Consider the following 13,428-nt stretch of genomic DNA (forward strand, 5'->3'; position numbering starts at 1 on the left):
AAGTATTTCAGATACATGTCACATTGTGTGAATGTGTGTGTGTGTGCATATGTGATAGTAATAATTTTATTTAGGAACTGGAGCGAAGGAGAGAGGTAGATAAAAATCCTTGTTCAAGAACGTGAGCTTCTCCAGAGTGGAAAAAAAAAGCCAGGTAACACATTCCAAGCCAGGATGTGTGAGGCTGTTTCCCTATTTTCTTTAGGGTTTCCCCATTTACTTTAGGGTTCAAAAGTAAGAAAGTGGAGACTTTAGGCAGGTATAGGCCAAAGAGACAGACAAGGCTAAGAAAGTGCACTTCTCCAGAGGAAATATGAGTCGGTAGCCACACTTTTCTTTTCTTTTCTTTTTTTTTTTTTTTGCTTTTGGGCCACACCCAGCGGTGCTCAGGGGTTACTCCTGGCTGTCTGCTCAGAAATAGCTCCTGGCAGGCACGAGGGACCATATGGGACACCGAGATTCGAACCAACCACCTTTGGTTCTGGATCGGCTGCTTGCAAGGCAAACACCGCTATGCTATCTCTCTGGGCCCACACTTTTCATTTTTTAATGTTTTTTTTAATGCTATATGGAAATACTGACAGGGTACCTGTTAAAAATTCTGAGATTTTCCTCAACAGCAGTATCTTATAGGGGAAAGTGTTTTCGAAAGTTCCTAGGTTAAATATGTAGGGTATAAACTAGCAGAAACCAGTTTGCTAATAACCCCTTGGAAAGGGTTTGGACCAAGTATTTCAGTTGATTTCCTTTTTCTAAATTACATGTTGGTACTGACATGTGCCACCTGTGGCTCTGACATGTAACTGACATGTACCACCTGTGGCTCTCACTTGAATGTGGTTTAATTAACACAAATTGCAGTGTTGGCATCAGTGTGTTAAACCTAGGTAAGAGGCTTAGTTTTCAGCCTAGACATGCTTTCTCTGGTGGTTTAAGATGAGTAAAACTTTATCATGGTTTTGTCTTTGCCACAAGATTAGCACCACCTGATACTGCAATGACACTGTTCAGTGCACTGCCCATAAAAATTCTTAGATTCTTTTGCTCAACAACAAAAAAATGTTTTGTTTCATTTTGTTTTTCTGTTTTTGTTTTTGTTTTTGGGTCACACCCGGCAGCGCTCAGGGTTACTCCTGGCTCTAAGCTCAGAAATCACTCTTGGCAGGCTCAGAGGACCATATGGGATGCCAGAATTCAAACCACTGTGCTTCTGCATGCAAGGCAAGCATACTACCTCCATGCTATCTCTCTGGCTCCAACAAAAAATGTTTGACAAAACTTATTTCTTTTTTTTTGTTTTTTGTTTTGGTTTTTGGGTCACACCCGGCAGTGCTCAGGGGGTCACTCCTGGCTCTATGCTCAGAAATTGCCCCTGGTAGGCACAAGGGATCATATGGGATGCCAGGATTCGAACCACCATCCTTCTGCATGAAAGGCAAATGCCCTGCCTCCATGCTATCCCTCCGGTCTCATATAAGGTGCTTATTCAATTAGAATCTGATATGTCTTCAGTTTTTCTCTCCCTCCCCTTTGGTTTTTTGGGTCCCATTTAGAGGTGCTCAGGGCTTACTTCTGGCTCTGCTCTCAGGGCTATTGCTGGCAATCATGCGTTTTTGCCAAGAATCAAAATGGGGTTAGCCATGTACATAGTGCCTTGCCCCCTGTACTGTCACTGTCTCATTTGGGGGGGGGTAGAGGGCACACCCAGTGGCTCTCAAAGGTTGCCCTGGCTCTGCATTCAGATATTACTCTTAGCAGGCTAGGGGGACAATATGAATTCTGAGGATCGAACCTAGGCCAGCTGCCCTACCTGCTGTACTTGATAGTTCAGCCCCTCTGGCCCTGTTTTATTTTATTTTATTTTTATTTTTATTTTTTTTGTTTTGTTTTTTGGGCCACACCCGGTGGTGCTCAGGGGTTACTCCTGGCTGTCTGCTCAGAAATAGCTCCTGGCAGGCACAGGGGACCATATAGGACACCGGGATTCGAACCAACCACCTTTGGTCCTGGATCGGCTACTTGCAAGGCAAACACCGCTGTGCTATCTCTCCGGGCCCCCCTGTTTTATTTTTACTCTCTTTTTTCCATGAGCACAGAACAGTTGTCCATAATTCTCTAGATTGAATCAAGAATTCTTCAACCGCAACACCCCCTTATTGGAAATTTGTCTAAAGACAATTGGTCAGATTCTGCTTAGACTTCTTTGATCAGAAATTGAGCATGGAGCCCCAGCAGTCTGTTTGCACAAAGTCTAAAACCAGCTAGTTTGAGAAGCATTTAGCTAGAGAGTCAGCTGAAAGATGATGTGCCACATTTTTCCAGCAAGTAAAGATTTAACTTAGGGGCCATCACTCTAATTAAAAAGATCTGCTGGGGCAAGACAAAACAGAATAGCTATGATGAAGTTAATTGCCTGGTCCTCCCAAGAATTGGAATCTGGCTGGACGTCCAAAGAGGTTTTGCGTGAATATTCAACTTGCTCATGGGAGTTGAGAATGTTGAGACTGAATGGTAACTTCTTGCACCATCCCACTATATCATGGTATTCAAGGTGTGGTCCAGTGTGATTAACTCTTCTCTAGTGTTTCAGGTCTTTTGCAACATACATAGCCACTTTGTCATACTATTTTAATGAAGAAATAACTTGGGAGTTCCAGTGTGCTCACTCCTGACACATTATTGTATTTATTTTTATTATTTAATGAATACTTGCTTTTTTATTTTGTTCCATTTTGGGCCACAGTTTTGGGTTTGATCTTTGGTGATTCTCAGGGCTTACTCCTGGTTCTACACTCAAGAGTTATTCTTTTTTTTTTTTTTTTTTTGGTTTTTGGGCCACACCCGGTAACGCTCAGGGGTTACTCCTGGCTATGTGCTCAGAAGTTGCTCCTGGCTTGGGGGACCATATGGGACACCGGGGGATCGAACCGCGGTCCGTCCAAGGCTAGTGCAGGCAAGGCAGGCACCTTACCTTTAGCGCCACCGCCCGGCCCCCACAAGAGTTATTCTTAGCAAGACTCAGGGGGATGCTAGAGATCAAACTCTGGGTTGGCTATATGTAAGGCAAATGTCTTACCTGCTGTACTATTGCTCAGCCCCTTTTGTTTAATTTTTTAAGTTGTTTTTGGATCTTCCAAGCAGTGCTAGGGACCTGAGGCTCCTTTTGGTTTTTTTTGTTTTGTTTTGTTTTGTTTTGTTATTTTTGGTTTTAGGTCAGCACTCAGGGGTTACTCCTGGCTCTACACTCAGAAATCATTCCTGGCAGGCTCAGGGGACCATATGGGATGCCAGCATTCGAACCACTGTCCTCCTTTATGCAAGGCAAACACCTTACCTCCATGCTATCTCTCAGGCCCCTCCTTTTGGTTTTTTCTTTTTTGGCTTTATTTTTGGAGTAGATCTGGCAATGCTCAGGGTTTACTCCTGGTTCTGCAATCAGGGATCATTCCTGGCTGGGCTCAGAGGACCATATGAGGTGCCAGGGATTGAACTGGGTCAGTTAAGGCAAGTACCCACTGTATTATCTCTGCGATTCCTCCTTTGGGCGATTCTTGGCCAATAAGACTTGCAATTCAACAGTCAGGCCTGAGAATGTGGTGCTACAAGGATCTGCAGGTTGAGGGAATGATTACCTGGGCTACCTTAGTGGTGCGTGGGGGACAACTGAGCTACACTCAGTGATTTTTAGGGGACCACTTGGTGCTGGAGATCAAACTGAGATCAGCCATATACAGGTCATGGGGCTTAAGCCAGTATCTGCTTTTTGTGAGACTTAAGATGAGTAAAACATAGTCTCTGTATACATGGAATGTATCACTTAGTCACTCTAGGAAATACCCCAGAAGATAATGCTATAGATGTGTTCTTGTCTGCGTGTGTCTAAGCCACTGCCCACTGATCTGCTGTAAACTTGGCCTCAAGATCAATGCCCAGCTATTTTTAGAATGACTTGGAACTTAATCCCTTTTCCTACTTCTGATAAAGCCTCTAGTTTATTGCTGGGGTATCACTGATATGTAGAAAATGTCTTTCATAATGCCCTAAGTTTTAGGCTTCCTAGTAGTACATTCTGGGAGAAATGCTGGATAAAGGCTAGCAAATAGACTCCCTTAAGTTTAGGTATTTAAGTTGTGAACTTTTTAATTTAAAACAAATAAAAACCAGAATAGAACCCCTTAGATAGAATGTTTCTAAAACCCAAGTTATAGATTTAGAAGCTCTGTGATTAAGCAGCTTTGAACATCCTTTTTATTTCCCCCCTACACCTTCCTGTCCAGCCAGTTTCTCCCTTTCATTATTATTTTTTATTCTTTGTTGTTTGAGATCCATACCTGGCAATGCTGAGAGGTTAACTCCTGGCTCTGCATTCAGGGATCGCTCCTGGCACTCACGGGACCATAAGTTGTGCTGGGGATTGACCCCGTGTTGGCTGTGTCTAAGGAAAGTACTTTTCCTGCTGTACTGTCTTTCCGGCCCCTCTGGAAATATTTTTGAAACAGAGTCATGACTGTGAGAGGTTCTCCCTCTGCTGTCATTGTCTGTCCCATCGGTGCTGGCACCTTCACAACAGTGCAGGTCCTGGCAAGAACCATTCAGTGACATTCCTCCCGGCCTCCAGTCTGGCCTGCTCTTGCCACTAACTGTGCCAGGTCCCTTTCAGCAGCCCTATGTGCTGGTATTGGAGCGTCTTGGGTGTCACTGTCATGGCTAAATTCACAACCTCATAGGGTAAATGCTTCTGCATATCTGAGCATGGTTTATGATGCAAAAATTAGAGGAACTTCTAAGCCTCCAAATCTCAACGACTTATTTTGTTGTTGTTTTTTTGTTTTTTTTTGTTTGTTTGTTTGTTTTGGGTTTTGGGCCAAACATGATGAAGCTCAGAAGTTATTCCTGGCTATGTGCTGAGAAATCGCTCCTGGCTCGGGGGACCATATGGACGCCGGGGATTGAACTGAGGTTCATCCTGGGTCAGCCACATGCAAGTCAAGTGCCCTACTACTGAGCTACTGCTCTGGCCCCTTTGTTGTTGTTTTTTGAAATTTTCTTTCATGCTGAGCTGATAACACTTGCAAATGACCTGAAACACTTATTCATCGCAAATCCTTCTTCTAAAGATGATCTGGTGAATATGATAAATAGCTTTCAATAATGAGTTTAAAAATGGCTAAATCAGAACATGGTTCTTCTCTCGGCATAGAAGTTATGATTGGGGTGGTATGTAGAAGGGGGAGTAAATTCTTTTGGATATTTTTGTGATTTAGGCTGATTAGAAATTCAACATAGCCATTTCTTATCTAGAGCACTTAAAATGACTTGTTAATGATTATCCTTTTCTCAGTCTTCTTTCTTATGAAGAGCTGTAAGATCTGGAGAGATTTCTCTGCATCTTTTACCATAAACATCATAACATAAGAGAACGTAAAGAAGACTGGAAAAGTAATGGTTAATGGCATGCAGTTCCCTGCCTTTCTTTCCTTCTGCATTTCCTATTCATCTGCTTTCTTTTTATTTTCCATCTGCCATCTCCTATGGGCTTGGGTGAATCTGTAGATTACAAAATTAAATTTCTGTCTCAAAGTAAATGGAAGTGAAAGTGTTTGCTCTTGGTTATTAATGTAACTTGAATTGTGTGTGCTACTTATGTTGAGGGGCAGACATAGAACTATTTGTTCTAGAGTATTTTCCTTTGTCAGGTGTGGCTTCAGTATTTTTATTAGGGGAGATGTAAAACAGGTCATACTAAGAAATGTAGAGGAATATAAATAAAGTTTTTATGAGGAGCCTTGATGAGGATTGAAATTTTATAAAACATACTTTTGGATTTTGGCTTAAAGGTCCTCACAATTAGTGATTCTAATATCCTAGTTTCCTGGAAGGTACATATCCTTTCTGTGACTTAGGATTCTTAAATATAAAGTCACAAGACTATGACTGCACATTTCTATTTAATTTTCAGATCTGCTGTGGTTTTTATTCCTAGAGAGCCCAAATAAAGAGTTTGGAGCAGTTTGGTTGCTAAATCCCTATTTGCTGTTTCATCAGTGGTCCCCTTTTTAGAGCCCATATGTTTGGACTCAGCCTGATATTTAGGGTTTACTTAAAAAGGCCTTGTACACTGTCCAGGGCAATAGGGCAGAATTTTGTGAGTAGTCATTTCATTGGTTTTCTTTCTTTTTTTTTTTTATTTCATTGGTTTTCTTAAAAAGCATATTGAGAGTAAGTTGAAAGCCATTCTTCTTTGGAGTCTCAAAACAAGTTGCCTGAGGCTTAGAACTATCAATTTTAATTTTCGTAAAAACAGGAAGGAAGGAAGCCCTGGAGGGTCAGTGATGTGGTCAGCAGTGAACCTCATGGGTCACTGTCCTCACCACTCAAGGAATGGCAGTTTATGCCTCTTAGTCCGAGTCTCATGACAGCATTTCTCTGCCCTCCAGTGTACCCATTGTCTGCCTTTTTTTTCCCTTTGATCAGAGTTGATCTTGCTTCTATAGTTATGTCTTATTATTATTTTCACTTTTTTAGATTTGCAGACTTACCATGTACAGAGTTAAGTTCTTAGTCACTTGAAATTATTTTAAGTCAAAAATGCATCAGAGCCCAGGAAATATCTCAAGTGGTGTAGTACCTGCTAGCATCTAATATACTGGGTTCAATCCCTCATACCAGCACCCCAGGCCCAAACACTTGACTTTGTTGGGCCCCCCTACTCCACTGGTTGTGGTTCCTTTTTTAAAAAATGCTTTTAACACACCCAACTTGCCAAACGTTATCGCATAACCACAGCTACTAAATATGCTTAAAATGTCTAACTTCCCTTTAGAAGAATCATCTAATACAAAATCTATTTTATAATAAGGACTAGATGGTTGAAATAGTAATTTAATAATTACTAAAAGTGAAAATTTATCTACAGCATTATTGGCTGCTGAGGTGATTTTGTTTTCTTGTGGTGCCAGGAATCAATTCCAGGGCCTCACAGGCAAGATATGCTTTACAGCTGAGCCATATAACCCAGGTATTGTCAAAGGTAGGTTTGACAATCTTGGTTATTTCCCTTCTTGGTCTCTGGACTTGTTGATAGCTACTCACTGCCTCTGCCCAGTGACATGGTGGCATATTGTGCCACATATCAGTAGTCCAGGAAAAGTTCACAATTCAAAATGTGAAGCATGTCCCCGAGAACACGTCTCTTTTGACTTAGTGTGGGCAGCTTTTTACCATCATAAAGTTGAAAAATCCTGAAGTCAAACTTTTATAAATCAGAGACTGTACTTCTTTTCCAACTTTTTTTTTTTTGCAGTTGGTCTGGTGACAATCAAGTGTGGGTCTCATGTGGCTTTTTTTGATAAGCAAGGTTGATAGGAATAGAATGAAATTGAAATTTGGAATAACTCTGATGGAGAAATTCTCTAGATTTTTATGTCAAATTTCAATTTTCAAAAGGAAGATGATCTGATTTGCTAGTGTTTGGTCAAGCAAGTAAGTGTGGATGTTCAGGTTGAGGATGAGGTGGTAGAAAGGTCCCCTTCACTTTTTTAGGGCTGCTTCTCTTTTCTGGTGAGAGTTATTTCTATGATTTGTTCTGGGAGCGGTCAGGGAGTGCAGCCTATGTCTGAGAAGGTCCCATTCCTTCATTTCATTGTATAAACTGTGATGGTGGAAATCATTTACAATCTAAACTGTTAAACCAGCCCATGAACTCGTTTCTCTTTCAGCATATCATATTACTCTTTCAGTTTAGATTTAGATCAAAGGCCTCTAAACTTATTTGGCTGCTGCCCCTTTTAGAGGGGGAAAAATAATTTTGTTCCCCTTGAAATTTACTTTGTTTAATTTAAGTGAACTACAGAAGGTGCCCCCTTCTGCACTTGAGGCTACTTTTGGCCCTACCCCCACACCTGGGGGAATCATCCTATTTAGGAAATACTGGTTTTGATTGTGATCTTTACCTGTTTTCAAGAATCCTTGACTTTAAAGCCTACAAAGACTTACTTTTTTTTTTTTTTTGATAGGCCACACCTGGAATATGCTCAGGAGCTACTCTCAGCTCTATGCTTAGGGGATGTTGGTGGTGCCAAAATCGACCCAGGCTTCCCATACACAAAGAGCTTGTATTCCAGACCTCAACTATCACCATGGCCCAGAATTTGGTTTTGTTTTGGTTTTTTTTTTTTTTTTTTTTGCCATACCCGTTTGATGCTCAGGGGTTACTCCTGGCTAAGCGCTCAGAAATTGTCCCTGGCTTGGGGGTACCATATGGGATGCCAGGGGATTGAACCGTGGTCCTTCCTTGCCTAGAACTTGCAAGGCAGGCACCTTACCACTAGCGCCACCTCACCAGCCCCCATGGCCCAGAATATTAAAACTTTTTAATATTCCTAGTCAGCAAATAAGACAATCAGATATGTTTGATCTCTTTCTTGCTTTTGTGGGTATAATGAAGTCCCACTCCTTCCAACTTTATCCTGTATTTCTCATCTTTTTAGAAAAAAAAAGAAACACTCTAAGCCTCATAGGTTGGAATGCTTTCTACAGTGGCCATGCCAAAACTTTTCATGTTCTGAAATTTTTTTTGACAGGGTGTGGTGGCATGGTATTGAGCCACATCTGGAGATTGATCCACACTTGAAGGTACTCAGGGGCTAGTCCTGGTTCTGTGCTCACAAATGCCAGGGATTCACATCAGAGTCATGCTGCAACAGTCACATGGCAAGGCAAATGACTTACCCTCTTTTTTTTTTTGTTTTTGTTTTTGGGTCACACCCGGCAGCGTTCAGCGGTTACTCCTGGCTCTACGCTCAGAAATCACTCCTGACAGGGACGGGGGACCATATGGGATGCTGGGATTCAAACCACCATCCTTCTGCATGGAAGGCAAACATCTTACCTCCATGCTTACCTCTCCAGCCCCCATGACTTACCCTCTTGTCTCTTCCGCTCTGTCATGTTTTGAATTTTTAAGAGCATGAAATCTGGAAAACTCAAATCATCTTGGGCTGTTCTCCAGGTTACAGAGTAATTACAATAATAATGATGCTGTCTTGACTTTTTTTATTTTATTTTTTTGCTTGTAGTTTTTAGCTCCTGGAAATGTAATGATAAAAGTGTCTCCAAAAAAAAAAAAAAAGTGTCTCCAGACCTACCATGTTTTTGCTCAAAAAGGAGAAATCCTTGGACTTTTTCTCCAGATGCAGATGTGTTTCCTGAAATTTTCTTGCTTACTCAGAAACAATGGAGAAAAAAAAATGACTTCCACCAATAACAGCTTTATACATGTCACCAGCATTTAATATTTTTTCTTTCTTCCTTATTTCTAAAAACCATTTCCCCAGGTGCTTTACTGGGGCAGTTATGCTTTCTTTACCTCTTGTTTCTTTCCTTTATTTCCCCCCTTACTCTTGTCTTCTTTTTTTTTTTTTTTTTTTTTTTTTTTTTTTTCTTGTGGGTATGTCTTCTCTTTTGGCAGTTTTTTTTTTTTTTTCATCTTTATTTTCTGAACTTATCTCCTGGTTCCTCTTTCCCTGCATGCCACTAACTATTTTCATTAGATATTAATTGATTTGTGAATTCAGGCTGAATTGCATCATCAGCAGATGGCGGATCCAGACCTGTTGGAAGAATCCTCCTCCCTCTTGGAGCCGAGTGAGATGGGAAGAGGCACGCCCTTGAGACTCGGGTAAGTGTCTCTTCACTTCCATCCTTCCATAGCGCTGCGGAGGCTGGGCCTTGGCTTGCTTCCAGGATGCACTCTCCCCTACACCTGAGCCGCTTTCCTCACTCAATTTGGAGTCAGCTCCAGTGCTGTCCTACAAGAACTTCAGCAGCTCTCTGACTTGAACTGTGCACAGTCTCATGTTGGTCATCTGTGCCTCTCACTCGCCCTGTCCTTGAGCTTCCCACTCCACAGCAGGGAATCGCATTCCCCATCTGGCTCTTCTCCCCACAGCTTCGTGGCTGGCGTGATTAACCGAGAACGCATCCCTACTTTTGAGCGTATGCTTTGGCGGGTGTGCCGGGGGAATGTGTTCCTGCGACAGGCTGATATCGAGAACCCCCTGGAGGATCCTGTGACTGTAAGACAAGGAAATTGTGTCCTGTGGCGTAGCTGTTAGAAGGGAGCCCAGAGCCTGAGTCAGACAACTCCCTTCAGGAAGTCTGAATGTCTCCCATTGAGATCAGAGCATTTGCTTCCCCTCTTGGTGCTGTTAGCTGTGGAGGACACACCTGCACTTGGCAGTTTTGATGGGCCTCCCAGACCACTCCTGCAGTGCTATGTCAGGGACTGAACCCAAAATCTCACACACGTGAGCCATGTTCTCTGCTCCTTTTTTTTTTTTTTTTTTTTTTTGGCTTTTGGGCCACAACTGGCTGTGGTCAGGGCTTATTCCTGGCTCAGTACTCATGATCATCTGGGCTCCAGGACTGTATAGAGTGTCAGTGAGTCAAACACAGGTCAGCGCATGCAAAGCAAATGTCCTACCTGCTGTACCTGCTGCATTTTCTGCTCTCCAAAATTTGAGCTTTATACGTTTTCTGTTACTTGAAATCAAAAGAAAAGCTGTTTTTAGCCCTCCTAACTGGAATTCGTTTGGGGGCTACACCCAGCAGTGAGTGCCAGGGGCTACTCCCAACTCTGTGCTAAGGATTTACTACACGAAGTACTTGGGATCAAGCGCTTTGAGCTATCTCTCCAGCCTCTTAACTGGAAACTTGGGGAAAATGGTGAGGATGGGGTTTATTCACACTCAGTGGTGCTTGATCTGCATCCTGATGACACCCATTTGAATCTCCAGCACCACATTTGGTCCCCAAAGCACTGCTAGATGTTGGAACACTGGCCCCAACACTTCCCTTTATGGTCCCTCCCACCAAGAAAAATGATTTGAAGATAGTAGTCTAAGCACAGAGTTAACATACCTTTAAAGGGATTCTTATTTAGGGTCTGGAGCAATATTCTGGTGTGTAGGAACAGTGCCCAGAACCTCATATGGTCCCTAGAGCTTTCTAGGAGTAAGCACAGCCAAGTGTGGCCCAAACACTGTTCCCCACCCCACCTCCCCCAAAAGAGAGAATTCCTATCTCGTTGTCATGAATAAAATAAACTGCTTATAATGTTTTCTTCTGAATTGAAGTCTGAACTTTTGGCTTTGGTTTGGGGCCCAGGGTGACTACGTGCACAAGTCTGTGTTCATCATATTCTTCCAAGGTGATCAGCTGAAAAACAGAGTCAAGAAAATATGTGAAGGGTAAGAGTGTTTTGCCCCCAAGGACAGAGCATCCTGTAAACCACAATTTCCTTTCCTTGGGTAAAGCAGTTAGGATTCAGGCTTCTGAATTCTATTCTATTCTGGATCTACACATATACTGTTCCATAACACACTGCTTAAGTTGTCCTTAAACTCTTCCGAAATTCTGCTCCTAAGATTTTTTTTTAATGGGGCTAGAGAAATAACACAGCAAGTAGGGCATTTGCCTTGCCGCATTTGCGGCTGACCTGGGTTCATTCTCCAGTATCCTATATGGTCCCCCAGGTACCACCAGTAGTAATTTCTAAGTCCCAGAGTAATCCCTGAGCATCACTGATGTGACCCACCTCCTACCCATGAATGAAATAAAATTAAAAGCATTTTAAATATTTTAATGCCATTTTCAATGATTTCAATTACTCCTCCCCCCTTTTTTTTTCTTAATCTCAAGGGAATTTGAAGAGCTACTAGTAGACTTTCAGGTAGTTAAATGTTGTTATTCTTTTGTAGATCACTTCCAGTAAATCATGACCGTTAATTGGTATGTCAGTCTGAACTAGCCCTATTCCATCCTACTGGTACAGGATGACTTATGAGAGTATTGCAGTGGAGAAGGTTACGATCCATGGATGTTCCTCAGGCTGTGTCTGCACTTTCCAGGTTCCGCGCCTCACTATATCCCTGTCCAGAGACACCACAGGAGAGGAAAGAAATGGCTTCTGGAGTTAACACCAGGATTGACGACCTCCAAATGGTATACAAAGGATAGCATTTGTTTTTATAAAATACTAGAATAGAAGAATTTTTTCCTTTCTTGAGACATTCCAGAATTCATTTATTGGGAACCTGGAGCACCTTAGATTATCTCAAAAGAAATACCCATACCCATGGTAATATGTCTCTTTGGGAGCTGGGAGACATTAAAAATAGCATTAATCATCCTCAGATGAGACTGGAATGTTATATATCTGAAATAGTTGTTCTTGGAGTATGAAATTTCTCCCTCCTGATTTTGAAGACATTGTTTGTTTTTGTTTTGGGACTACCTTTGGTGGTCTCAGTGCTTACTCCTGGCTCTGCACTCAGGGATCTGTCCTGACAGGGTTTAGGAGACCATATGGGTTACTAGGACCCAATCTGGGTCAGCCAGCTCCTTATCTGCTGTACTATCTCCCTAGCCCTTGAGGTATTTTTTTTCAATAGAGGACATACTCAGTAGTGCTTGGGAATTATGTAATACCAGAACTTAGGGCTGTGCCGTCTCCCTACTGAGTATGGGATTTTTGGGGGGGCTGGATGGTGAGCCATACCTTGTGGTTTTTAGATCCAGTGATGCTAAGGGGGTGTTCCTGGCTTTGTGCTTAGGGGATCACACCTGGTGTGCACCTAATGGTGCACAGAGACCATATTTTGGTGCAGGGAATTGAATCAGGGTTAAGTGCATGCAAGGCAAGCACCTTGGGCCAGAGAGATAGTATAAGGTGCTTGCCTTGTACATAGCTGACTGGGGTTCGGTTCCTTCTATCCCATTTGGTCGCCCTAGCACCGCCAGGAGTAAGTCTTGAGTGCAGATTCAGGAATAAACTCTTGAGTGTTGCTGCGTGTGGCATTAAAAACTAAAATGGACCAGAGCAATAGCACAGCAGTAAGTTGTTTGCCTTGCACGAGGTCATCACAGGACAGAACCCAGTTTGAATCATGGCATCCCATATTCCCTCCCACCCCCCAAGCCTGCCAGGAGCGACTTCTGAGCTCAGAGCCAGGAGTAACCCCTGAGCACCCCTGGGTATGACCCAACCACCTCCCCCCACAAAAAAAAAAAAAAAAGTGTCTTAACTAAGTAAAAGCTATTTTGGTGGGAATGGAGGTGGAGAGTGAGTCATTTGGGATTACACCCAGTAATGCTCAGGGGCTATTCCTTTCTCTTTGCTCTGGAATGAACCCTGGTGGGGCTTAAGGGCTATTGATGGTACTGGGAATCAAACTGGGTCAGCCTCATATAAAACTTACACTTTAACTTCTGTACTCTCCAGCCTGGGATAATTTTTTAAATATAAGAAAGAATGTCTAGTTAAAAAGTCTTGGGGCCAGTGCGGTTGCATAAGAAGTAAGGCATCTGCCTTGCCAGCACTAGCCTAGGACGGACTGCAGTTGGATCCCCCAAGCCAGGAGTAATTTC

The 13,428-nt window shown here is 42.6% G+C and overlaps 1 protein-coding gene across 7 annotated transcripts in view; it reads left to right on the forward strand.

Moving 5' to 3' along the window:
- The window catches only part of ATP6V0A1 (ATPase H+ transporting V0 subunit a1), a 78,121-nt gene that overhangs the window by 33,789 nt on the left and 30,904 nt on the right, over nt 1-13,428 (forward strand). For 4 of the 7 annotated variants that reach the window (XM_049779058.1, XM_049779059.1, XM_049779061.1 and 1 more), the window contains exons 6-9: nt 9,576-9,679; nt 9,950-10,076; nt 11,167-11,249; nt 11,910-12,003. In XM_049779058.1, the coding sequence (XP_049635015.1) occupies nt 9,576-9,679; nt 9,950-10,076; nt 11,167-11,249; nt 11,910-12,003 (408 nt within the window). The remainder of the gene's footprint in view (nt 1-9,575; nt 9,680-9,949; nt 10,077-11,166; nt 11,250-11,909; nt 12,004-13,428) is intronic. The other 3 variants (XM_049779060.1, XM_049779063.1, XM_049779064.1) reach the window with 1 other exon arrangement.

This window comes from Suncus etruscus, chromosome 1, assembly GCF_024139225.1.
Source record: "Suncus etruscus isolate mSunEtr1 chromosome 1, mSunEtr1.pri.cur, whole genome shotgun sequence".
Classification (NCBI taxonomy): domain Eukaryota; kingdom Metazoa; phylum Chordata; class Mammalia; order Eulipotyphla; family Soricidae; genus Suncus; species Suncus etruscus.